General features: G+C 44.0%; 1 protein-coding gene across 5 annotated transcripts in view; it reads left to right on the top strand.

Annotated features, from left to right (window-relative positions):
• Nucleotides 1-26,988, top strand: part of arl15a (ADP-ribosylation factor-like 15a) — a 53,207-nt gene that overhangs the window by 9,995 nt on the left and 16,224 nt on the right. For 4 of the 5 annotated variants that reach the window (XM_011615809.2, XM_029829086.1, XM_029829088.1 and 1 more), the window contains exons 2-4: nt 8,227-8,371; nt 9,167-9,226; nt 15,138-15,346. In XM_011615809.2, coding sequence (XP_011614111.1) covers nt 8,227-8,371; nt 9,167-9,226; nt 15,138-15,346 — 414 coding nt within the window. Of the gene's footprint in view, nt 1-8,226; nt 8,372-9,166; nt 9,227-15,137; nt 15,347-15,602; nt 15,908-26,988 lie in introns of those variants that run through there. The other variant, XM_029829087.1, reaches the window with a different exon arrangement.

The following is a 26,988-nucleotide window of genomic DNA, read 5'->3' as shown; positions in this document are numbered from 1 at the left end:
TGAGGTTTCCTCTGACCAAAACGTTTATCCGAGTAAGACGGTGTAAAAATACTGGCTGAGACCAGACGCAAAGAGATCCATTTTATATGGAAAGAGATGGCTCCAGGAAAGAGTCCCACCCAGGACTCGTGGATCCTCGTCTTTCTCCACCAGCGAATGCCCCGGGAGTGATACGGGGGTCATTTCCCCTCCTTGAGATGAGTTCACGAGTTCTGAACGAAGCATAAAAATTTCAGTGTGTGCTTCTGCAACAAAGTTGTCAAACATCCCATCCCTCGTGATTGCAACAGCTTCGGAATCCAGCTGCCGCTGATCTGTTGTGACTAATTCTTATTCTACTGAAAACCCCTGGTGCTCCATTAATGCCCAGCAATCCTCCAGGGTCACGCTCCTTCTCTTCCTGGAAATGTTCCTCTGATCTCCTCTTGATTTCACTATTTGTGGTTCACTCCTAATAATGGCTTTTCCATTTTCTTGCTCCCAAACGTCTCCAGAGGCCTATCTGTTATCCATCACGGTCTGTCATGGGGGGGGGGGGGGGGGGGGCACTCTCTCTGTCTCTGGCTTTTTATCCAGTTCCAAACGCTTTTCTCTTTCACACTTCCTTGTGTTAAGGAAGTCTGCAGCTAATGAACGTTTTGGTCTGAATCTTTTAGCATTATAAGATCAACAAAGTTTCTGTATTCTGTGATATACTGTGATATGTTCTAGTGTTGAAAAGGCTTAACGAACTTAACGAACTGGCTCCCCCCACTAATCACCCACATTCTCGGCTCCTGCGCTATATATGAAAACAGATTTATTGTTCGGTCGTCCCCACCTATACTCTCAAAAGGGTCTCGGAATGGTTGAGGAGAATTCTTTCACGTTTTATGACAGCTTCCTCAAGCTTGAAATGTTCCCACACTCGTTTCAGGGAGATCGGGGGCCCTGAGGTTTTTATTTATTGAATTTTTAGTTAGTCGTCGATAGTTGGATGCTGTATGAAAATGTGCCATAACTGATGTAAGTGGGACAAGTGCCCTCCCTATTCACCCATCCTTTTTATGTCTATGAGATGGGGCGCCCCCACCCCCTGTGGTCCCTGCACATTGGTTTCAGGGCCTTCAAAAGGGGGCCCCTCAAGCTTTGATCCTCTACATGGGTGCAGAAAAACATTTTTTTACCCTACGCTGTGACCAGCAAACCAAGGTGTTGGCCATCAAAATGCGCAAGTCCAACCAAGTTAATGATTCCTTCAGATCAGGAGGTTTAAATAAACGGTTCCCTAAATCCGACCGCGCTCGCTTCTGCGGGCTTACCGACGCTCAGATGCCCCATAGAGCGAAGGTGTCTTCTATTCTTGCATGCAGCTGCCTTGCTAGCACCCCGATCTTGCTTTCTTTGAACAAAACCAGCCTAATATAAAAACGTTTTTGTGGACGGGCCCCCTGATGCCCGTCCCTTCAGTCCTCTGCCTAATGTACTTTTCCAGTAAATGTCATGATACACGCAGGAGCTCCTAGATAGGCTCCAGACGGATAAATGTGTCGTGCTGGGGGGATGACTCTGGGCTGTGGCCCTTGAGTCCCCCCAGCATGTGTAGCAGACCTGCTGCATAGATTATCTGATTCATTATCTTCTATACTTGTAATGAGTGACCTTCTTCTGAGTGATTACCTTCTTAAAAAACATTGAAATGCACATAAAAGCCCAGTGATGTCATGGTATATTGAGCTTTTAGTGCATTTTTTCCTTCACTGGATTCTTTTAATTTAATAATGTATTCCAGCCGATTGTTATACTACTCGGTTAAACGGTGGTCAGTATTCTGGATGCCATTAGGATGGGCCATTTGCATGCAACTATGGGGTTGTATTTACTGTGAGGTAAATGAATAATTCACATTATATGGAAAGTTCTTAATGGTAAATTGGTCCAACCATGCTGATTGCGCAACGCTGTTAGCATACACTGTGGACTCGGCGTGAATGCATGTGAACTGTGACAGCGGACACTTGCAGCGCTACTTGCAGATGGTGGTAGAAACAAACAGGGGTACTCTGTAGGACCTCTCAAAAGAACTGTCTAGACTGGTCCCTGTCCAGACGGACACAGCCTCCCATCAAATTAGTGTTGGTCAGATTTATGGAAATGGTCCACAACAGTCTTCCTGTCAGTGACACGAAGATTTACAGCAACACCCGACCCCCATCCCCCTGCCACACAAATGCACACATACACATGTATGCTATCTTCGTGAACAGGCATTATCCCACTACGCCGCCCCCAACACACACACTCACACACTCTTATTCCCCGCCGCCCTCCATATCTTGGTCACGACTGTGCGCTACCAAGACTCTTCAACCATCAGTCCGTGTCTGTGCAAGTTGTGGAAGTAGTCGTGTATTTACATACGTGGAAGTGGGTTAAAAAGTCTGTGAAACCCCCCTCCCCGTGTGCAAAAAAAAAAAAGGGGAACCATTCGGGGTGGCAAAACCACCCAGGCCCCCTTTGCCTCCCTAACAATGGGTCATGTCAAGGTTTCGTGTTAATCCTCTGTGATGAAGCTGGAGTGTTTTTGGGGTGATGGGCTGTGGAGGATGGTTGTAGTGCTGCACAGAAGTGTGTGTATATTGTGTATGTGTGATGAATGGGGGGTGGGGGGGGGCATCATGGGCTTTTAGCTTACCTTTGTCAGAAAAGAGAGCTGGAATGAGGCAGCGAGGCATCGCTGGTGCTATGTTGGTGGTTGACCAGACAGCCCCGTGTGTGTGAATTAGCATGGCCTCCTTTTTCATGTTGCAGTTTTCGGTGGGTAACCTGATCCCGGGGCCCTAGCACCAGTGAGCCCAGTGGGAAAGTCTTCCTGACAGATATCTCGTCCCCTCTCGGCCCAAATGTTTTCCCAAAGCTGCGCCGCCGCCTTTGATCTGCTCCCCTCCTGAACTACACAGGGTCACAATACTCCCATGTCAGAGCAGACGGGAGCTGCTCAGTCGCGTACAAAAAAGGGAAAGGGAGTTGGGAATTGGGAGAATAGAGTCATTACAGGTTGTTATTTCATAATCTTGGCCCATTGCCCAGTAAGACCAGTCATGGCTGTCTCCATATGGTCTGTCACATCACCTCATACTGGCTGATAGAACCCCCCCATGCAGAAGTACTGTTCTGCCTTTCTTTCGTGTGAATATTCTAGTATTTGACTTCAGTTTTTCAAATTTGTTTCTCTTCAAGTTATTTGGCTTTTTAACTTTTATCAGTACATTATGTGTACGTCGACAGTACGTCGCCTTGCTCTGCAGTGTAATATGCAATGTGTGGTAACAGACCGCCGGGGGGCGCTGTAACTTCACTCCGTAATGTCCTGTGTGTGTTTTCGAGCTTTTCTCCTTGTCCAGACACCTTAGCGTCAGTGCAGCAGTGTCGGAGCTGAAACCAGGGTCCTGCAGACACCACTGGGGTGGCTGAACGGGCTAGTGGGTGTGATGGTGATGGAGGGAGAGCAAGCAGATGCCCTTTCAGTATAAAGGAGATGATGCGTCTGTGAAACGGTGACAAGAAAATCAGCTTTAAAACAGGGCCGGCTCATACGCAGAAGCACAGGGATAATAGATCGTGGGCCATTTTGTCAGGCATGGTCTCTTTCAGCAGACGGTAACATCGAGCCGGTGCCGGCTGTTGTGATCCCTGCGTGTCTGTCGAGCTCTGCAATAGTGACAACAATGATCATTTTCAAATGACCACTATTTGTGGGATGGTACACTGCAATCTACTGCCCCATTTAATAGTTAATTAATAAATGTGCTGGTGTCCTCCCTCCCTTCTTCTGTATTTCTGTGTGCGTGTTCATGTCTGTTTGTATTCAGATGCCTGTTTGTACAGCCATTTATTTCTGATGCAGGGGTATTTCAGTTTCCCTACAGGGATGAATAAAGTACATCTTAATCTTAATTAAATGATTCCTGTTTTGAAGTCTTGCATTTCGTTGCCCAGCTACCTAGTGCACACCACAGTGGCGGCTACCAAATCTGGATTTTGTTTTTTTGTTATGGTTCCATTTAAGGTTTGAAGAAATGAGTCATTTTTGCCCGTGGCAACAAGCATCACCCAGATGCTCGTGCACGTGGTTGAAAAAGGGCGTTGAAAGAAGCGTTGGCAAGCCACCATAATTCATAAAAACAGTCATGATGCGTTGCTATCTGACCCTTTCGTACACAGGTGGTTCCAGACCGGCCTGCAGGGCTCACAGATGCAGCCTTTATATTTCAGGATTCAATATCTTGCTCAAGGACACTGTATCATGTAGTAAGTGTGCAGGTCTCCGGGATTGAACTGACAACCTTTGTATCACTCGAGCTGTTAATGATTATTCATGGGAAAAGTCCAGTGAGCTGCCTCGTGTGTCTAGCATGTCTCTCTTAGCCCTCTAACGAGAATGGCACGCAGGGAACCCCAAACACCCCCTCCCTCACTGTACTGAACCACATTGTGCCCCACCGTGCCCCCCCCCCATCCGACTTCAAAGCAAATAACAACAAGGAGAGAGAAGATGAATGAGGTTGAATGAATGAAGGAATGAATGAACGAATGAATGGCATCCCCTCCCCCCTGCCTGGACGTCCCCTCCACCATATCTTCCTCTGCTCGGACTGCTCCCCTCCACGTACCGCTGCTTTGGAAGGCTTGTGTTATGACTGTAGCCAGTGTGTATTACACACATAACTCTTAGCCAATCCTCCGGTGGGATGCCCATATAAAGGAGTGTCATTTCCAAAGGTCAAGAGTGAGCCATGCACACAAGTGTTGTCCCGACACTTGGTCCGGAAAAATAAAAACAGCCTGCTTGCCCGTCCTCGTCCTGTGGTGGGTATGACTGTAGAGGCAGGTGTCTCAGATGTCCTTTCCCATTTCTCCTTATCTCTTGTTTCTTTTTCCACTGTTGTCGGGAAATCCCGACACACGGCTTGTGTAAAGCCTGGGTGGATGCGGCGGGTTGCTCTTTGGTGTGCCTCGGTATAGGAGGTAGTGGAAATACTATACTGCGGATGTAAACAAACATCATTTCCATTGGTTATAACTGTTGAGATAGAGCCTCTAACCTCGGTCAGTCGGACCTTGAACTTCTGAGGAAGCATTTCTGCTCCTGTCCGGACTGCCTGTTTCAGCTTAGCAACCTCAGCCTGGAGATGAACTGCAGCGTTGTCTTGCAAGCCAAGGCTTTAACAATCCTTGTAGCACTCACTCCTGACCACAAAAAATGTTTTCTTGGAAAATCCAGCTGTCAACACCACGTTTTTACCTCTGTGTCTTACTCCCATGAGTAGCTTCGCACATGTTAAAACTAGGGCAAGATGCCCTATGGCAGCCATCTACAGAAGAGGACATGTGTTGCAATGTTCTTTTGAAACACTAGGGGGAGTAGACCAAAACATACCGTTATTAAAATGAGGTTAGTTTATAGTTGTTTAGTGTAATGATAAATGTCTGCAGCAATGAAGCCTGACAAAATTTGTAATATTTTAATATGGCAGTCTATTAAGGGAGTTTGTAGTGATCAAATGGGTCATTATCTTGTTTCAATGGACTCTACTGTTACTGGTTTTCTTGTTTTTTTCCACGCGAATCGGTAAAGGTTTCCTGTTGTCTTTTATGTCTAATCACCAAATCAAGGTGTCTGTCAGTAGTGCTGGAGAATGAGCCTTCACGGACAGTCTCATTTGGCATCTCCCTTGTATCAAATCGCAACGTTTGTGGTTAAAAGGACAGGGCCATGACTTAGGTTAAGCAAAGGGCTTTGGACGTATTTATTTTTCTCCTGTGAGCCTTTTGAGCAGCCTCTCCTCGTCAATCTTGTGCTGTCAATGAGGGCCAGAGGTGGGTGCTCCCATCTCTGTCTCACTCACACACCCAGTGGCCGCTGTGTACACGAGGACCCCAGGGTCGTGCCCTGGATGATCCTTTGGAAACTCATCTAAAGCATGTGCTCAATATGAATGTCCTGTTAGTTCTTTCTGCTCCTTGATCCTTAAATGAGGCACTGTTCCAATCTGGTGCTTTCTTTACCGTACAGATAGACCATAACCTTGACCTTCTACGCGTTTCCTCGGCTTATGCGTGTGTTACTGATCATGCCATTTCCGTGGAAGTGGAGACTATTTCCTGTTTGAGGGTTCATGGAAGAGTCGGGGGGGTCAGGTTGCCGCGGCGTCGTCTGGTTCTGATGAGGCAGATTCCCCACATCTCCATCAAACGGCAGCTCCGCTTTGGCATGGCTCTAAAAGCTGACCCTGGCGATCGCTGACGTCTGGGGCTGTGATGGAGAATCGAGGCTATTGGACTCTCTTCCACCCAGCTTGGATGAATCAGCGGCTTGGTCAATATCTGAGTAATCTTCCTAATTTCTTTCATTAATTATTATTAATTCACTATCTTGTGTTTTAATGCACCCATTTCTTCTTATCTGTTTCTCATCACTACGGTATACATTAGTTATTTTGTACCCGTGCACACCTGGAGAAGTAGTTCCTGTACTCACGTGCCTGTTTTCCTTCTTGTCAGTCTGTGATTGAGCAGATTAGCTGTGTTGAACTGGGCGTGTGTGTGTGTGTGTGTGTGTGTGTGTGTGTGTGTGTGTGTGTGTGTGCGCCTTGTTCAGACTGGTTTCTGTTCTGCTAATAAAACCCTTTTTAGTTCTGAATGTTGACATTTAAACCGCACAGCTTTTTACCTGCATGTGATGCTCAGCAGATCTTTCCTTTCCCTCTCATCAACGGGCTGTCTGGTCTTCCTGGAAGTTTTAAACACTCTGCTCAGTTTTCTTTCCTTATCGTATCAACAGCTACGCAACGCTGCTACTCTGGAGGTGCTGGAGGGTGTCTCCGTTTCTGACAAGCATCCATTTGTGTTTTATCCCTCTCTGTTGCATCATAACCGAGGTGCTTGGTGTATTGTCAAGGTTTATAGATACGAGAGCAGCGCGATCCAGCGTGGGATCAATGCCACGTGTGATTGAATCCCTCTAAAGTTTCAACATGCCTGGAAATCAAATGCTGCGGTTTAATGTGTGGCTGGAGCCACGTTTTTACCTCCGCAAGGAGATTATCTGACAGCCGGTGTTTAACTGTCTGCCTGAACAAAATAACTCTTAAAAGTAAATAAAATTTTCAGGAAATGTTGATAATGGGCCAGACGAGCTAATGAAAATTTAGTGCTGCTCTGAGTTGTGGAGGGACCTGGACCTTTAATCTTCCAAATATCAAAGCCAAAGGACTCTATGTTTTGTCAGTGAATGTTCTATTATCAAGGTCCAAGAGAATAATCTGTTTTGTAGACACATCTGTTTATTAAATTAATATAAACAGTTAATATAACATGTTGTCAAACCATTAATACTTTAAATGATCAATTAAATGATCAATCTCAGCTGTTTTCCCTCATGACTGATCACGTCTTGCTCAAACTATCAGAAACTTGATGCATTGTGTTGTAGCCATATGAAATTGATATACAAACATCATCATACTGTTTTCTTTTTATTTATAGCTATTGCAAAATCCAAAGATACAGACACATTTCAAAGTAACTGCCTTTAGATTTTATGTCTATTCTTGTCTTTGCCAAAATGCTTTAAAAGTTTGCTTAGTGAATTGCATAAATGGAACCTTTTGTGGGCATAAAAACAACAGGTTAAGTGTTTTCCTGCGCTGACGCGAGCATGCTAGTTTCCAGGCGTGGACGCTCGTCCTGTTGCCGCATCAGCTCGGTTTACTGAGCACTGATTAATTTAAGGAGGCTTATACCTTCAAACGATGTAGTTTTTGTTTTTATCGGATGTTCTGACACAGTGTTATGGTGATTTGTTCTGCAGAGTGTTGTGTGTTTTGCTGGAAGGGAGGACATGAACACCCGAGGCGCAGAAGTAGAATGGAAGTAGTCGTTCACAGAGCCAATCGTTGAAATGTTTTAGGCTTGCAAGTGAGCAAATCCCCAAACTGATTGGGCTCAGTATTCCTTCCACAACTCCTACAAATGACCTAGACAGATGTCTCTATGATCTAGCCTCCATGAAACAGGGATGCTTCCAAAAAAGAAAAAAACAAAGTGCAATTAAGGTGCATGCAAATGATAAGGGATAAAGAGGTGTCGACGCTGAAACCTTTACTGTGTGTGCATATATTTGATACACTGTGATATCAGGATCGTAAAAAAAATGATTTGACGTGTTTTTGGTTTTTTTTCTAGTGTTTTCGGACGCTGTGCTGTAAAGGACCACCGCCACCACGACCAGAATATGATGTTGTGTGCATTGGCCTGACAGGTGCAGGGAAGACAAGCCTGCTGTCCCGGTTGTGCAGCGAGGCCAGCGATGGCATTGTACCCACAACAGGTATGTACCAATAACCTCTCTCATGCTCTTATGTTCAGTCATTTTAAAGAACGATGCATAAGAAGCCAATAAACAGCCTCTTTCTTGATTTAGGTGGGAGTCGAGGGTTTACTATGTCCATAACAGGAGGCTTTAGGGTTAGCACATCAGACTTTTTGCCTTTGCTCTGTTTTCCATACATGTAGTGTAATCCTTCAAGGACACAAGGATGTCTCTTCCCTCTCCAGATTATATCAGCAATCAGCTTTGAGCTTTCACAGAAGCCCACCTTAATTTAGTCACTGTGCACTTTCACCTGTAGAAACTCCATATAAACTATTCACCAAGGAGCTGCCCATAGCTGCTAGCGTGTTAGCCGCAGTGGCTCCTTTAAAGTCGGACATCTGTTAAATACATCGATTGCTTACCTTAGCAGAGAATTATAGCAGCAACTTGTCTGACTGAGATTTAGCTGTCAGAAATGTGAAAGTGGAAAAGACTGAAGAGGAGATCTCCTGTTTTATTATGTTTATCGCCACATGATTTCTGATATAATCTGCTTACACTTAAAATGGATATTTTAAATATTTAGAAAATTCATCATTGTTCTTCCCAGTTTTCCTCCTGTATATGAATGTTTAAAGTGAAGGAATTCCTCTTGCTACAGTCTAGCAGGATTTGAGCAGCATTAAATCTCTTCCCTCATGCTTTCCATGTCCCCCATCATTTGGTTGGGAAGTCCGTCTCTACCCGTGTTAGACAGACAGTATTTATTTGTTAGTTCAGTAATGGAGTTCTTTTTTCACTTCCTGTTAGGTTTCAGCATCAAAGCAGTGCCATTTCCAAATGCCATCCTGAATGTAAAAGAGCTTGGAGGTAAGAAACTGGTGCCAAACATGACCAGAAAGAGCCTGATTTTCACTTTTCTTCCATTGGAAAACTTTTTTGAGTAAAACCTGTTATGAATATTATGACTTTTTAAATGCAGATCTTTAAAAAAAAGCGTTCTTTGTACAAACTGTTGCTTAAATCACATTGATTGTGATAACTGATTGTGATGAACTTGTGCTGCTTTTCTTTTTTGCACCTGTTCCTCAGTATTTGTTTTTTGTGCTCCAGTAGCATCACTTTTCAGTGGAGGCGTCACATTGGTGTACAGACGTCAGACCTGTTAATGTTTTGCAAAGAGGCTGTATAAACTGCACACCGTCGTTCCTGGAAAATGTAGAGCACTCTAGGAAGCTTTAATAAGCACAGACGAGGGATCTTGAAGGGGAGATACGTAAACAGAGCCAATGTAGTGGGAGGCTTCCAGTCCTTAAAGGGAGACTTGAGAGCGGGACACATTTCTACTGTCCCTTCCTTACACAGCACACAGAGCAGTGACGCAAGAAAATTGTTTTGCTGATCACCAAAATAATTTGTTTTCTAGCAGTAGAGGAAACAGGTGCAGGCTGTGAGAGGTTCACCCACACTTTCGTCCTTGAAAAGGTGCAAAACACGTGAGCGCATACGCACAAAGGCACCGTGGACCACCAACAAGGCTGCTACCACATTTGGACTGAATATATATAAACACTTCAAAGGAGTTTTCACATTTTGCATCGCAGGCAGCACCTCTGCTGGTTATCTGGACAAATAGCAATATATCATTTGCACCTTATGTATGTAACTGATGCCACAGCTGGCTTACTTTCTGGTCGGCTGGACTCACCTTTAGTGCTTTTATCTACCTCTCCTTTGCATTCCTCAAAGGCGTATTCACACAGGTTACATAATAGAGTTGGTATGTACCACTGTGAAATAAAAACACAACAGCCTAAACCATAAAAAGCACCACTTCTCATGGAGAAAAGGGCTGCAGGCCAAGATGAAGGCAGCACGGAGAAAAGTGAGCCAGACTGATCGTTATTCCAGAATAAGCATATTTTACTCCCAATAGCCAGGTTAGATCATGAGAGTAGATCTACCAAAAGAATTTTGGAAGAGGAGTAAGTAATGACAGGAGCAAAGTGAGGCAAGAACATCACAGATCACAAATTGGTGCCTTTTGAAGGTCACGTAAAATGTGGTTAGGGACATCAACCACAGCTAGAATAGCAGATTACTAGATTATAGCCACTGATACCACCTCCATGCCAGTGAGCTAATGGCCAGTCGCTATTAAGACCTGGCCCAGGAATCTGATCCACCGATGTTCAAGCAGTGAAGCTCCTCATAAAAGAGAATACAGCTAATGAGCTTATAAGTGACTAAATCAGGCAACGGCGAGCTGAGGGATAGAAGCAGACAAGAGCAGGAAGGAAAGTAGGCACCCCAGATTAAAAATGGTACAGAAAACTGGTGCACAGGGACACAATTGATGGAATTCAGGGTCTACCACACCAGAGGGGATTCTGGGTCTAGGCTAAATGGAAACGACTGAGAAAAAGCAGTTAACTATAAGGTGTAGGATGTAGGTTATAAACATGTGGAATGATGTATGTACAACTGGATCTTAAAGGTGTTTTCAATATGGAGAGGCTATTCAAAGCATCACGTGCTAATGTTAGTCTAGCTGAGAGGTGTGAGAGTGAATGAGTCCAGATATAGCACCTTGCTTATATGAATTATATTACATAGAGATAAATAACTGCATAAAGGGTATAGATCACCAAGCTTATAGGTAACTTGTGTCTAACCTGTACACCCGTAAGGTGTTGCTGCTAAGCCGCATAATGTATTTTTAAGTCTCCTTGACTTGAGTGTGCAGAACAGATTTTCATAAGCACAAGCTGTCCTTCAAATTAGAGGCAAAGCAGCTTATGGTCTGGCAACTCTGATGGTACGGCGCTCCTAAAGATTCAAACTTTATTCGCTCCTTCTCATCAGCCAGCTTTGTTTTGGAAAATATGCACTGAAATCATCCATGAATTTTAAGACAATCTGTTTCTCAGATTCACAAGTCAACCCAAGTCTGCAGCTCAGTATTCATCTGACTAGAAGTCTGTTGTTTTTAGATGAAAGACACTGAGAATTCGTAGCGGGAGCTTTTGTCTGGCAGGTATTTTGCTGCTATTCTGGTATGTCAGGTATGGGGGTTAGATAGGAAGGGCACCTCTGGGGAATCAGCAAAGGACGTCTTAAAGTGCGTGTGTGTGTGTGTGTGTGTGTGTCTGGACAGTGACATGACGTCAGGTCTAGACACACCATTTCACAGTATTCATTAACGCCACACAATGACCGCTGATGGAGAAGTGGTCCTAATCAGCTTTTTTTTCTGTCGGTGCCTTCGTGTTGAACGTTAAACCTTTGCATGCACAGTAATCTGAAAGAATTTTCCATCAGCTATAATATTTAGATTTGAGTAGTTTAATTATATAAGTAATCTACTGTCGGGTAGATTTTGCAAGTGTATATTTATCCAGTTTACAGGCACCAATGCTGTAGAAATTAGTTCTTCTTAGGAGATGAGTGTTGGAATGAATCCAAAGCCAGTCCACAGATGAGATATCTCAAAACTCTTGTGTTATAAACTAGTTGTGTGACTGTTGTCATTTTCTGGTGTAGTTTAGTTTCCCACAGGCAGGATTTAGAGCGACATTGGTGAATTTTTGGTCGGATGTTTCTGCCAAAACACAACATTGGTAATCTGGTGTGCCCCAAAGCAGCTTCAGTTGAAGCTGTTTTGGTGCGCTGGTTCTGGTTTTGTTCTGTGTGTGGTGTTAACCCTGGTCCGCACCAACCGCCTGGTTTGAGGTAACAGCTTGTTGGTGTCTTCAGACGTCACGGTTCAGGAAGATTAAAAGCAAATGAGCAGCACAAGTAGATGATACAACACTTTTTTTCCCTGTTCTGTCAGTCGTCATGGAAACATGACGCTCTGCCAGTGGTGTGGCGTTTGGACCAGAGTGAAATCACACTGCCTGTTTTAGCTGAACCTTTTTTTGTTCTATTGTGGGTCTTTGGTCTGCATCTGTATGTGTAAAAACGCCCTTAAACAGGACTGAAGCACCACGGAGGGTTTGACTGATGCAGGCAGTTAGCTGATGTAATTTATTATTAATAAAATTGTCATTTTGGTCTGTCATTCACACCCTCGGCTCCTGGTTGACCACGTCACGGGGAAAATGCTTGCAGATGTGTTTTTGTCCTTGTGTTTTTCCCAACATCGGGTCCACGAGGAAGAATGTTCAACTGTGTGAACCATAAATCTAGATGGGATTCAAAAGTTTTTTAAAAACAGATAGTAACTATGTCCAGTTGTGGAAATATTGTTTTGTTACGTGCACATATGTAAGCAATTTCCAGTAGTAGAATCTGGCCTTAAATATGCTAAAAACTTTTATTGGAAGTATGTGAGCAGTCAGAAAGCACATTTGAGGTTTTTATAGATTGAATGTGGTCCTTATTACTTGTACATAGGACCAAAGCTTTACAACACTGTTACAACAGTGCTGTTGTGTTTATAACATGTGGACGTGTTAAATCTGTCTAAATGGTACACAGATAGAAAACAGCTTTTACAGTTGACTTTGGAGATCGTGCGTGTGCAATAACAGTGAGGAAGTATTAATGCTCACATTTCTCTAACAGACACTTCTGAAAGTAATTTGCCCAATAAAAGTGGCCAAATTATTCCTATGCAATAACACAGATAATTAGTTTCAAATATTTAGAGGTGCCACATTTCTGAGCGTCGGGCTTGTCACTGGCGTGCACGGTAGAGCGGAGCTGATTTGGGTTTTGGGCCAGGCCTCGCACAGGAAGTGTTTACTCTGAAGAGACGCAGCTGAGGCTGCAGGTTGATGGGTGGTTCAGCCGCTGAAGTGTTTTCCACCTCCCTCGCGCTCAGCCCCAGCTCATTCCTCAACCAAGTAAGCAAAGCTCTCGCCAGGACCTCCCTCCGTTCTCGCCAGCCTGGCCGCGTTTTGTCACGACGGCGAAAAACACGCTTGGTTCCACGTAGAGAAACCACGGACGCAGCCGTCGCCAACGACCAGGACGTTCGACAGTCGCCACATTAGTAACAGATGAAAACGAGACAGTTGCAATGAGTCATGTTTTAAATGGACCATCAAACAGTTGGCAAATTAAAATTCCACTTCTGCTGTTGCACTCGGCTCAAGCGTCTAGCTGTGAGCTGCCGATCTAAATATAGATCATTTAACAGTTGTTTAAAATTGGTTGTCAATCAATTCAGCTCCAACCCAAAAGCACGTGAAGGTCGTCCTGAAGCGTTTGATTGATGCAATGTAGCAGGGCCGACAGCCGCCCCAAAGAATCGCCCCGCTTCAGTTTTAGAAATCCCGCTGTCACCAATAGGTGGCAGAAGCCGCCAACAAGATTTAGTGAGCCGTGCCGGACATTCCACCATTTCCAGACAAAGATGACACAAACCACCTAGTCAATCTCTCAAGTGGCACTTTGTCTGATAGGTTTCCACTCCAGAGAGAGGTGTGAGCGGGGGGGTGGAAGAATGGGGGGAGAGCATGAGGGTAGGGAGGTAAATGTCACTGACGGCACTCTGTAATGGTTAAAACATTTACCAGCCTCACGCTTTGTCACTTCTTGGCGATTACCTTACTATGAGCAACGATAACAACACAACAGATCGCAAGATTGCAAAGGAAGTGACCTCAGCAGATGGGGGAGGATAATTTTAGCCAGATAAAGTACAACCCCGAACAACACGCGCATCGCGGAACATGTGTTGGAACCTCGTGTGTTTCCAGGTTTGCGGGGGCTTGCAATGCGCGCCTCGGTCAAAACATGTCCTGGAAAACACGAAAAAGGCGTTTCATTAGATGAATGAAGCGTGAAAGAGGGTTTTTTTTTAGTGCGAGACGGCGATAATGAAACCACACAGGTGGTTCAACCGTGAGAAATTGTAAAGTTCCCCAGCGTTTGTGATTAGAAGAGGAATTTGAATCTGCAGAGAATCTTTTGCGTAGTTTTCTGGTTAAGGCCAGAGACTGAGGTCAGCCTGTGTTCAGTCACAACAAAGGAGCAAGATGTCCCAGTGTTAGAGCAGCATGAGTAACGTGGAGGATGTGACTGGCATATCGGGATTTGTCAGCGTCTTGGACAGGGAGTGACATCAGACGCTGTCATCGGGCTGTCAATGCAAACTTTTCGTACCTTACTTTTTCCATATGTGCCGTGGAACAAACATTGCCGGTCCCGTTTACAGGTCTGAGGTGAAGCGGCGACGTAAGAAACGGGGGTTTTGCTGTGTTTCTGAGTTGAAAAGCTCGGTGTGAGAGGGCCTCTGGTCGGGGAGAGTTTGTTAATATTTCACAAGTCATTACGCTTTTCTCCAAATTTTCTGATTAAGTCGAGCTTTGTTTGAGGGACTGGAACAAGAAAAGGCCACACGAATCACTTTGTTGAGCCGATCCAGCAATCAGCAAAACGAGAACTATAGCACATCTGCGCGTCGGTTTCTGAACATTGGAGGCGGCGAGGATAATTGTCTTCTGCGTTTTACCCGTAAATTCGACTACAGACGCCAGATCATTGCTGCTATTACAGAAAATGTTTCAGGCTGTGAGTTGGACCTGAGCTCATGACAGCACGTCAGGCATGTTGAGATATTTTGTGGATACAGTCGAGGTTGTTTGGTGTCGAGCGAACCAGCGAATATTCTTCCTCTTAATCAGACAGGGCAAACACAAAGCCTGCTCTGTCGACGCAGTGTTGGGAAGGTCCGAGCTGTGCGCCGCTCTGAAGGACGTATTGTACTGGCGGTTTATAATGTTGAACTTCCCAAAGCTTCCCATTTAACAGCTTCCCATTTTGTCTATAGGTGCTGACAACATCAAAAAATACTGGAGCCGTTACTACCAGGGGTCACAGGGCGTCGTGTTTGTGTTGGACAGTGCCTCTTCAGATGAGGACCTGGAGGCAGCGCGTAACGAGCTCCACTCTGCCCTTCAGCACCCGCAGCTCTGCACACTGCCGTTCCTCATCCTTGCTAACCACCAGGACAAGCCCGCTGCAAGGACGCCAAACCAGGTAATGACAGAATCCATCCCACTTAGATAAGTTACACGTTTGGGCAGCTTCCAGGACCTATTGCTTTTTGAGCTGTTCCTGAAGAAGTCCATCAGTCTTTTAGTCTATTTACGATATGGTTTTATCTGAAATCCTCCAGAAGTAAAGTTTTTCTTGGACAAGGCACCCCTGCTCAGTTCTTCCACTGCTAATCCATCTTCAATGAGACGTCAAACTTGGTTATTGCTTTAAAACGACTGTTTTGATAACTCTCAAGGAAGGACTGGGATGCAGTGGGAAAAGCACCGCTGCCCCTGCTGCAGCAGGAACAAAACTACTGTCGAAGGACTTTTGAGAGTCACGAAGATTGAGGATCGCGGGCCTGGACAGAGATGTGTCTAGCCGTCGGATGACTCAGGAAAGAGGAGTTGGGGCTTCGCAGCAGGGGATCAGACTGCTAACCTTGACTGGGGACATTACTGGACGGTGTGGGAGGAACACTTGTAAAAACTTTCAGGCTTGACAGACGTGCCCTCTGCGGAGGAGACAAAGTTTTATGACTTACAAACTTTGCATATCTTTTTTATTATTGATAATTAGAAAGCTCCCGGGGGCCGGCTGCCAGAGGTAAAAACAGAGTCACATTGAGATTCAAAAGGCTGTTAATGTTGTCGAGCAGTCGTGGTTGACATGCCTCCTCATTGTTGTGAGCATCACACTTTAAATCCTCCTGAGGAAGTCGCTTAGCCAGGTGTCTGGGAAAAGAGGGTTCAATTCAATGTTTTGTCCTGCAGTGTGTACAAAAATAATGGGAGGATCATTCTGATCATGGAGCTGCACTGCCTGATCCAGGAGATGTGAAGAACAAAACCATGATGGCAGAAAGATGTTCTTGAGCTGAGGAACCCACATTAATCTACAAAATAGATATATCCAAATTTCCCACTTTGTGCTCCAGCGTGTCCCCCGGAACTCCTTCCACTGGTGTTTTTTAAGCACATATTAAAATTTCATTACAGCAACCAATTCCAGCCGTCTGCACCAGCTGGATATTAATCATGTCTGTTGTCATGTCTGTTGTCAAAGATAAGGAATTGGGATTTTCATAGGGAAAGGTCAAAGGTGAACCTGTTGTAAACATGATACGTTACATTACCTCTTTAATTTGCAAAGATGATGATGATCAGTGATGGCACTGACTATGAGATAAATCATCCAAACCTCCACCAGAGGTTTACGTGTTGTTTTCTCTCCCAATTGACCGTTCTTTCATGTAATGTTGCAAGATTTCCAATCACATCTCTCACTTTCTGGTAAATTCATCTGTTTCACAGATTACATGAGCACCATGTGCTTTCATGATGCTTCCTTTTTCTCGTTGCCAGTAATTATTTCATGAGAGGGGTCACTGACTTTGGAGCAGATTCCTTTTCTTGCAATCCAATTTCCTGTTTAGTGTTTCTCCCCTTTTCAAGTCCGGCTCCAAATTTTTCGCTGTTACTTTTAGCTCTGCAGAAGTTTGTTTTCTTCAGAAATACGTATAACACTTACTAAAAATATAAAATAACGTGAGGCCCGTGTGACACCTGAATCATTTTTACTTGACTTTTCAGAGTGCTGTGTGTATGAACCCGCTTCTATAGACAGAAAATGCACTAAACTGATTGCAGCTCTGTGCTTTAGGCCCAACAACCATCGTTTCTCTGGTGTCACTCGTATGGTCTAATTAATCCAGTCTGGGAGCTGCACTCACTTGCCCAGCGGTCCTGGCACGATACCCCTTTGCCGTATTTGACCCGTCATCGCATCAGTTTCAGCAAGTATCGACTTTCTGAACTGTGTGCAAACACGACACGTGAGATTGGGGACAGAGGGACGAGGTGAATGTCAATTACGGATCTTTTTGGCACCGCGTGGGGACGAGCCATTTCAGTTCATGTCTTATGTAAAGTGAATTGATCAGCTCGTGTTATTACTGATACAGTTGGTTTACTTTTGCCAATTAACCATAGTAAGGATGGCAGAATGGGGGTATTGTCTTCTGTCTGTTTGGGTTGGCAGTTGTTTTATATAGGAGACACACAAAGCAGTTGCTGGAGACCCAGATTCATTGATTTTGCCATGTGATTTGACTGACATTGAAAATGTGTCACAACAGCACCTAGTGGTGGCTGCACACAACAGGACCAACTTCAACCAGGACAGTTAGGATAGTTTTTTAATTTAAGTTTTGTTGAATAAATGAAGGGCAGTTTCAATGAAAAGTTAGATTTCCATAATATTTTAATTATAAAAATGACTAAAAGGAGAGCAGTTTTATAACATTTAGGGACAACTAACTAACTGCAGCATAATGATTCATCATATATAAACTGGGGTTAACAGAACCGCAGATTATTTTGGACAGTGTATAACATTGTGGAACATTAGCAACAAGCTAGCAGATTTTGTTTCTTTTGTCAGGGGTCACTCAAATTGAAGGTTTATTGCAGACATGTTGTGCTTAAACTCTTTGAAACTCTTGGCCAGATGCCACATCTGTGGGAATAATGATATAATTGGAATTAAGATTTGTTTGAATGCATCATTAATGCTGGTTGTGCATGTCTGCAGAGCTCCTGTGTCCTTCAGGCCCCACCTTCTCCATGCTATGAATATTTATGTGTTTCGTGACTTATTGATAGAGGCTGTCCAAATGCTTTAATATTAAATGAAAGTTACACTAAGAGTACCGATGCTGATTTCAGCCAGAGGTGGCAAAGCTACAAAGATACTAGTTTCCACTAGATTTTATCACCCTAAACATGGGCCATTAAATGATCTGGAATACCTTTGCCCTGCTGGAATAAAGGAAATTATTAATCCTACAAACCCATGCAGATTACGACAATAAATGTCAAGAAGTGCCTGTGCAGTCATACGTCTCTGGTTCAGTCTGTTCCTGCAAGGCTCCAAAAAAACACATATGCTTGCACCCTGAAAGTACACATATATGTGTATCCAGTATGCTATGTCTGTTTCCATTATTCATTAGCATTTCCTGTAGTTTTTTTCCCTGAGTAAACAAGTCCAGCTCAGGGTCACTGCACATTGCTTTGAGACGAGCGGAGCTACTGTACTTTTCTTAAACTTTGACGTCATATAAGTTGTGCGCTGTTAGCTAGGTCACCGGCGGGTTAGTGGACTAACAGCATAGTGCCGTACGTTTTAGAGAAATTGAATGCTTTCTTTCCTTTAACCCTTCCCAGTCTGTTGAGTAATGAATTATACATCGATTGTGGGGGTGCGGATGTTTTCAACTTTTAAATGCAGAATAAATTGAAGGAATTTGGAATCATTACACAAAAGTGAAGGTAATGAATTGCACTTTGTAATAGAAAAAAGTAAACGTTCCTCTAATCCGTAACATGTTGGAAACACTATTTTCAATAAGAGTTATAACCACTGTAACAAGTTGCTTTGTAAAACCTAGTCTGGTTTTATCCTCGGTAATCCTGTTGAAATGTTTAAACGGGTTAAGCACATCTAAATGTTTATTTGACAGGTCAGTCTAAATTAAAACAAGAAGTCATACGTAAGGTCTGTGTATACCAGATGTGATGCATGGATTTAATGCTGTACATTCACACAGAGCCTTCCGACCCCTCATTCACACATGGACTTTAAAATTATGCCTTTTTTAAGTTTTCCACAGTTTAGTTTAATTTTTAGTTGAAATGCATTTTACCACCAAAAGAAAAATCATAATATGCTATTAAATTAGATCATTTGAAAGCATTTATATGTTTAATTCTTGTTTTTGGCTCTTGGATTTTGATATTTCCCTAAGCCTTTTTAATTGTATTCAACACTACAGAAGGAATTTTCCACGATTATGCACATAAACGGACGTGCATCATCTTTCTGCTGGAAAATTCTTGTTCATAGTTCACCTGGTGACAGTGATAAAATGCAAACACCATGTGTCAAAACTTGAATAACTTTCTAGCCACGTGACCTCCAACCGTCCCAGTCGACCTGTTTAAGAACCATCGCTCTACTATCGAACCCAAATGCAGTTTGAACTCCAAAAGTGATGGTGCGTGTGCCCATGTCTCCTTGTTGACCCTCTTCTTACAGCAGCCACCCTGTTGACAGAAAGAGGCGGCTCATTTCCTCCACACGTGCACGTGTATTTTCGCATTGCTGTTTTCTGGGGCGCTCCTTCTTTATGGTGTCATTTTAGTGACCTGTGGTGTTTCTGGCACTCCTGGACTAAAGGGTGAGAGAAGGTTGCAAAAGGGTAATGCAGCTCAGTGTGGCTGTTAAGGGCTCACTGGGGCCCTCTGTGCTGGTGCCAGAGTTTTTCAGGGTGGGTCTGGAGGAGGTTGAAGGAAATGTGGGACAAAATTCCTTGTTGACATCAATCTCCTGCCTTTGGGGGGCCCAAGGAAGCCAGGGAGGAGTGGAGGGGAGGGTCGCCCTGTTGATATAACACCTCAACAAAGCAGGTCTGTTTGGATGGATGGGACTAATGGACTGCATCCATGAGAGCGTTTGCATGGAAAACGCTGCCAGTGTAGCCTTTTTATGGTTTGTCTTATCTGAGGGAAAAGATGGCAGGCAAACAGAAGTGATGATCCAGTTCAGTGCACGTCAAAGGGCAACAGAGTCCGAGAAGAGAGCACATAACAGTTTAAAAAAAAACAGGTGTAGAGCTGCGTGTGAAATACAGGAAACAGGAGTGAATATTTTGATTTTAAAAAGCAAATGCAGGATAAAGAATGGAGGCTAATATCAAGCACAGGAAACTCCCCTCCTAAAATTAAAGACAGAAACGTTGAGCCCACCCTCAGACTCTTTTCTCTTTCATCTTACTCACACAAGCTCAAGTGGATCCGATCTAGAACAGTCCCTTTTCCTTGGGTGCCTTGCGAGAATTGGAGCACATCTGTTTTCAGTGTATCAGAGCTCATTGCGGTGTTGCTGGTACCTTTCAGACGATTGACACTCCGCAGACGGGCAGCCGGTCGGATGCGTCACACGCTCGTCACTTTATCTGCTGCAGCATTAAGTGAGCGATAGAGTTTTGGTGGAAATGGTGACGTGCACGGGCCGCGGATGAATTGCTGAAATGCCTCAGGTATACCCAAAAGGGACTCATTTTCTACTGACTAGGAGGATGCAGAGGATGCCTTCAAGGTTTTAAACTCTGCCATTTCTTCTTTCTGAGCGAGTCTTTCTGCTCACTGCCCTCCGCTCTTTAGACTCTCTTTCTATCCCAACTGTCTCTTCAGTTTTCAAACTTGGAAAGCTTTCACTTTAAATTTGTTGACTCCCACGTTGTGAAAATGTGTAAATCATTACGGACCAGCTACTAAACAGCTGAGCAGCTCTTGGTGCAGCCTGTTCTTTTCTCCTGTGGCTCAGAAGAATGCGGCTTACACAATAGTGCAAAACTCCAAACTGAATCCCATTCAGAGTTTTATCCAATTGAAGCCCGCATGCCCATTTCTCTTCATTTTCATCTTTGTCAGCAGGAAATTTATAGACTGCGAACATTTGCCCCAGTTTGATAGAGTTGTTTCCGACTTGTGATGAGTGAAACCGTCTGTGACAGCACCAGATTAGCCTACCACTACAGATTAAGCGGGTGGTTGGGTCATGGTATAGGGATATAGTTAGCTTGCCTTTTTGTCTCCATTATCAAGCTTTCTGAAATGGAGTGGGTGGAGTGGTCGGGGGTGGGGGGTGAGCTTTTTGATCATTGATCTCCGTGACCCTGTTTGAAAGGTCTTAATCTCAGTTGACCTTATCAGGGAATTTTTTTTTGAGTGAGGGTGATGGAGTGGATATTTACCAGGAGTGAGGATGCTGAGGTGAAATTGACAGGGGTGTTTTTCCACTTGAGTGGAGATGGAGGGATGTAATGAGCTTGCAGGGTATGTGAAAGCATGCATGCACACGCACACAAAAGTATGCAAATCTGAGGTATGGAACTCAATACAAGCTTATCTTTCTGAGTGTTTAACCACAGGCAATCACAGCCCAGCAAATTTCACCACCAACGTTTACATAGGCCACGCTTACCTGTGCTCAAAGAATTGCAGAGGAGGTATTTTCCTCTAGCACACACATGCCTTCAACCTTCTGAGGGTTTGTTGTGCAATTTCGAGTGAAGACTGGTCGACATCACAGAAATATGTGCTGCCTTGATTGATACTCCAGATAACGGCTGATGTCAGTGATAGCCGGTTGGCATAAATAGAATCGACTAAAGATGTTTTGGTTTTGTTTTTCCACACAGATGTCTCATTTTATCCTCAAAGGTTCAAGGCCCACTTCATTTAAGACTTTGTGCCTCACGTCTTCAGGGACATTTAAGAGACAATCAATAAAAGGGTAAATATTAACATTTAGATTAGCGGCCACAGAGAGTAGGAGAAAAACATCCGGAATTGTTTTCTTTGAGTCCCCCGCCTGCTAATGAAGTGACTATCGTGATGAACTTTTCTTTTTGAAGACACTCGCCCGAGTGTCGTCAGACGAGGCGTCTCGCTCAAACGCGTCGGTCTAAGAAGCAGCTGCGCGGATGTGCTCGTTTATTCAAGCGCTCGTGTTAAACAACCTCTGGTGTTTTTCATCAACAGCTCTCGCAGCCTCAACTCCCTTTCATTGTTATGTCACACCCCAACATGCACACCACAGTGTCATGTGGTCAATTCGGCACTCGCCCCGAGGAACGCCGCAGCGTTCACGAACACACCAGATGTAGACGCACACGTATACAGATGCCGGAGCGTCACTCTCCATTGTGTCCTCAGCTGGAACTCAGAACTAAAATCTCTCCGTTTTTAAAACAAACTCATGCAACTTACCATAAAACCAACAAGAACGCTTTTGGTGCAGAGGAAACCCGCAGCGCCGGGCGAATATAATAATGTCTCTTTCTGGTTTCTTGTTTTGAGGTGAGATACTGATCTCAAGTCGTGTTACCCAAGATCCTCAGCGTGTGCACAAGGCCTGAGGAAACGGGAGCGTTCCAAGGAAACAGAAAGCTTCAAATGAGAATGTCATTGCCCCAGAACACCCCTCAGCTTATCTTCCTGCCATCGTCTGGGGCTCTTTATCAACACACCAATTGTATCCAGGCAGTTTTAATATGCAGCCTTCCTTTGACAGTGTGCAGGAAAACAAGTTTGTGGATTTATTGCCTCATTTAGTAGAGTCTTTGGACGGCTCCTGCCTTTTCATTCATTACCGGGGTGAATCATTTTAATTGATCTAGTACTTTCAGGCAATAATATACAGTTTACAATGCATTTAATTACCTTAAAATAGCTTGTGTAAGTTAATCAGGATTCTCATCCGTGAATGCTGTAAAACACTCCAGAAAACAGATGGACGAATGTCTGGCAGTTATAACTTATGTTAAAATATATAAAGATGCCATATGTTCACGTCCAAAATAAAGTGGCATGTTTAATAAATAACTTTAATTTAACATTTCCTGAACCTGCTGTTTTAGTTTGCATTTTCAGGTTGCTGCAAAGACTCTTGGAACCACACATTGTTTACATTTAACAATAGCATTGTTGTTATTACCAGTAATTTAATAGTAGTAACAGCACAGTACAGTAACTCGAGTACCATCCCTTAGGAGGCGACTACCTCCAGATGTTCTCTTCCTATACTGTACATTATACCCATGTACATTAAAAAGTAAAAGGCAGAGGATCCCTGCACGGGTTGGATTTCCCCTATAAAACCACTTATTTTGCCAATGTTTTTCATCCCTTCAGAAGTCCTTGAAATAGGAGCCCTTAAACACGGCATTCTGGATAAAAGATTAAGAACTCCCTCACTGTCTCCAGATATGCTTGCGCTATTTTCCTTTAAAAGCAACTCTTTACCTTTTAGAGTCTCCCTTTTATTATTTAGAAGATCATCGCGGAGGGTGCTTTGCTGAATATTTTCACTGCTTTGACTTTTGATCAGAACTTCGTTATGTCTCAGTTCATGATGAACTTGAGCTTTCCGAAGCTTGTTGGAGGTCAGCTAACGGGCGGGTCCGCGTACGTGCATCATGTGCAAGAGCTGCACCTTCGGTTCTCTGTCTGTCCTGCAGGCCACTTCCTTGCCTGTGATTGCAGACCAGACTGCAGCCTTGTCATGTAACATCAGTATAAAGCTGGTGCCTTGTGACGCTTACGGTGGCTTGCCAAAAGCTAATTGTGCTAATTGGCAAGAGCCAATCCTGTAACAAGGCTTTGAGGGGTGACCCACCGACACAGATGAAAGGGCTAAGATTTGTCAAGGACTTGTGGGTAATCGGTGCAGCCGTTGACCTGTAGGCCAAGAGGGCAGCACTGCTGCATCGTGGTTAGTCTGCGTGTAAGAATATGGCTCAGAAAATTACCTTTAAAATTCTGATGTGAATTTTAACAGATCATTACAAGTAAAGATTTGATTCCAACATTATTATCAGGTTTTACTGTGGGAACGCTTTTTTATGAATCACATTAAAAATTCACCCTTTGTTTTTTCAAATAAAAACTAATAGTGATGCTACAATAAGTTCTGTACATATTTCAGTCATTAATTGATTCATTTTGTCTCTGTCCTGGAGAGTCTCCTACTGGCCCCTGATCCAAACACACACACACACACACACACACACACACACACGGCTGCTGTGGACCATACAGTGACTCTTGAATTTGTTCGTCATTGAGGTTAGAGCTCATGTCTGGATCTAGGTCCAGACCAAGCACCATTTCACATGTGGAGAGCCCAACATGGACAAACGGTTGCGGGTGGTAGCACCTGGAGACATCTGGGCACTCACCGCCCTGTCTAAAGAAAGTGCTTCTAAAGTGTTATACTCATTAAGTGCGTTTCCACGGGCATCTAAGTCGAACTACACTTCTCGCTCAAATGGCGTGAATAATTTATGCAAGCAGACTTTCTGTCTACAAAGCAGTTGGCAGTCGCTGGATTACGGGTGGAGTCGAGCCGCCTCCCCTCCGCCAGGTGGCGAGTTGAACTTTAACGTTGTTGTTCTTAGGCCACAACTGTGGACCTTTTACACCACACCACAACCATCCAGGAGGAAGTTAGCCAGCGAGGTAGTTAAGTCAACAGGGATGAGTTTACGCGTCAGGACTTGGCTGCCGTTTGCGTGTTATGAATAAGCATCGCAACGGTCTCCACGCCTTCCAAAAATACTTTGCCATGGTTCGCTAGGTTCCTACCGGTTGCTACCACACAGAGCAGACTGGTTTTAAACAACTACAGTAGGCGGGATGCTTCTGCTTCCTGCTCAGAGAAAAATAAGTAAAATGTAGCGCGTAAAATGTGAGGGACCTGGGGGTGTTCGTCCGACTTCATTCAGAGTCCTCTGGGCCGATTTTAATGGAGCGCAGGCATCCATGTGCATTTTATGTAATGGAACTAACACAGGGATACGGTTTTCTCACCTGCACGGAAACAAACATATTGTTTTTTCTTATGGCTTCTGCATTCCATCCCTTGAAGCACGTTTGCGTGCACTTCTCATCTCCTCTTTTTCCTGGTGGGCAACAGAAAATACAATTTCACTTCATTTTGGAGGATTCTTTTCATATTTGGCTCCATCCCTACGTATCCAAATATTGGTGTACACTAAAATAGTTTTCTCTCATGCTAAATTGTACAGAAGTGCCGCACTCATCGGTAAGGCCACATCGCCGAGTACACTAAACTAAAATATTAAACAAACACGGCTCACCCTTTGACTCCGTTACGCATATGGCAGCACATGTTGGACGAGGTTAAAGTCTGTGTGCCAGAAATCAAATGAATGCACAAAATACTTGGCAAATCACCCTCCTCCAGTGCAGTGTAGCTACATGAACATGTAAACTGTCTGAGTTTTGCAGACATCGCTGCAGGGCAGAGGGAATTACACTGTCACACAGAGGATATGGAGTGGCTGTGATATCCTCTTGGCACATAGTTGAAGACCGTCCAGGTGGAAATTGGCAGGCTCTGCAAAGAGAGAGGTTAGGAGTGAGGTAGCTGCGTGGGAGGTGCTCATCTGCATCTGCGAGCATTGTCTCTCATCTAAACAGTACATGGCTTTACCTGTCGGAGCCGTGAGAGCAGGGGGAGATGGTTCCTGACGTTGGGTGTCGAGGGGAGCAGATGTTAAGGCTTGTGTGCAGACGTGTCAGCTTTGCACACCTGTAGATGTTTTAGATTTGTGTTCACATCTGTCAGTACACCAGTCTTTCCACCCGACGGAGATATTTTCACGCCACTTTATAGCTTCATACTTACCACTAGTTGGCAGAAATTTTACTGACAAGAATTGTAACTAAGTACACATTCAGAACAAACTGATAGAAGGCACATGTATTAATGAGAGTGCAAAATCTATGTTAATGTGCAGTAATTGTCACAGGGCTATCCTTTTTTTTGGCAATAAGTCTGATTTCGTCCGACTTTTTCAGACAGGTTAAAGAATCTCTCAATATTTTTATATGTATAGATAAAACACAAGGAAATTATAACGATGACTGAAATCATTAAGATTTACTCGGGCACTACAGTATTCCACAGATTTTGATCATTTTTGTGGCGGCAGACTTTTCCTTTTTAGAGACAGATGAGTTGGATTTGTTGAATGGTTCGGGGGTTTGGTCCATCCTGTCTGGCACGTCTCAAAAGTTGCATTCATCAGCAGAATTTGTAGCATTTAACTGCACAAAGAAACTATAAAGCGAGTATAACATTGTTTACGATGTCATATAATTATATTGCAGATAGTTCATGCAAGTTAAAAAACAAATGATGAATGTCATATTTAGGCTATTAGCACTTGACCCGCCACCACTCATTGAAGACAAATAGGCCATAGACCTGCGATGAACGCCTCATTGCACAACACTCCTCCATCAGCACTGCCGGTTAGATGGATGAGTGAGTGTCTGTAAACACGGCCTAGTGTCTCATCAGAGGAGCTCACATGGAAATCTTCAGACTCCTCTCAAAGGACTTGAGTAGATGAAAGCCATCACTCAGTACCTTCGATCCTCTGTTACCTCCGACAGTCCGAGGTTGTGTTGTTTTCCCTGGAAAATGCTTTAAATTTGCTGTAAAATAAACTTTAAAAAAAAAAAATAACGGCTGACCTCGCTTCCTTCTCCAAACATTTTACACGACCTCAGTTAATATGAGGTTTGACTTCATATTTAATGTGCACTGAGAGTCACAACTTCACAGTTTTACTTTTCAGGACTGACTTTTAGCCCTAAAAGTTTGGGTTTTTTTCACGTTTTTCCTGACCCAGATCGAGGGACTAAGGACCCTCGGTGTCACAACTGTGCAGCTTTCAAAGCCCTCTGATGCAAACAGTGCTCTAAATTTGATTTGACTATAAATTTTACAGCATGTTTTGATTTTTGTGAAGCCTGTCAACTGGACAAACGTCACAACAGTGCGAGTAGTAAAGATGGAACCAGTGAAGGTCCTCTGAGCAGAAAGAATGAAGGAAGGGGAGTAACCTTAGTCTGTCTGGTACATTACCCATGAATGAGGCCTTAGCTTTTCAGAGACTCCAGGAGGATGCACTTTGGCCCCAGGACACAAAGAAAGGGCACGGTCAGTCACTTTGTAGCACTCAAATTCACCGATCCTGCTTC

Source organism: Takifugu rubripes, chromosome 21 (genome assembly GCF_901000725.2).
Source record: "Takifugu rubripes chromosome 21, fTakRub1.2, whole genome shotgun sequence".
Classification (NCBI taxonomy): Eukaryota; Metazoa; Chordata; class Actinopteri; order Tetraodontiformes; family Tetraodontidae; genus Takifugu; species Takifugu rubripes.
The sequence above is the reverse complement of the archived record's forward strand: the minus strand, read 5'-3'. Positions and strand labels throughout refer to the sequence as shown.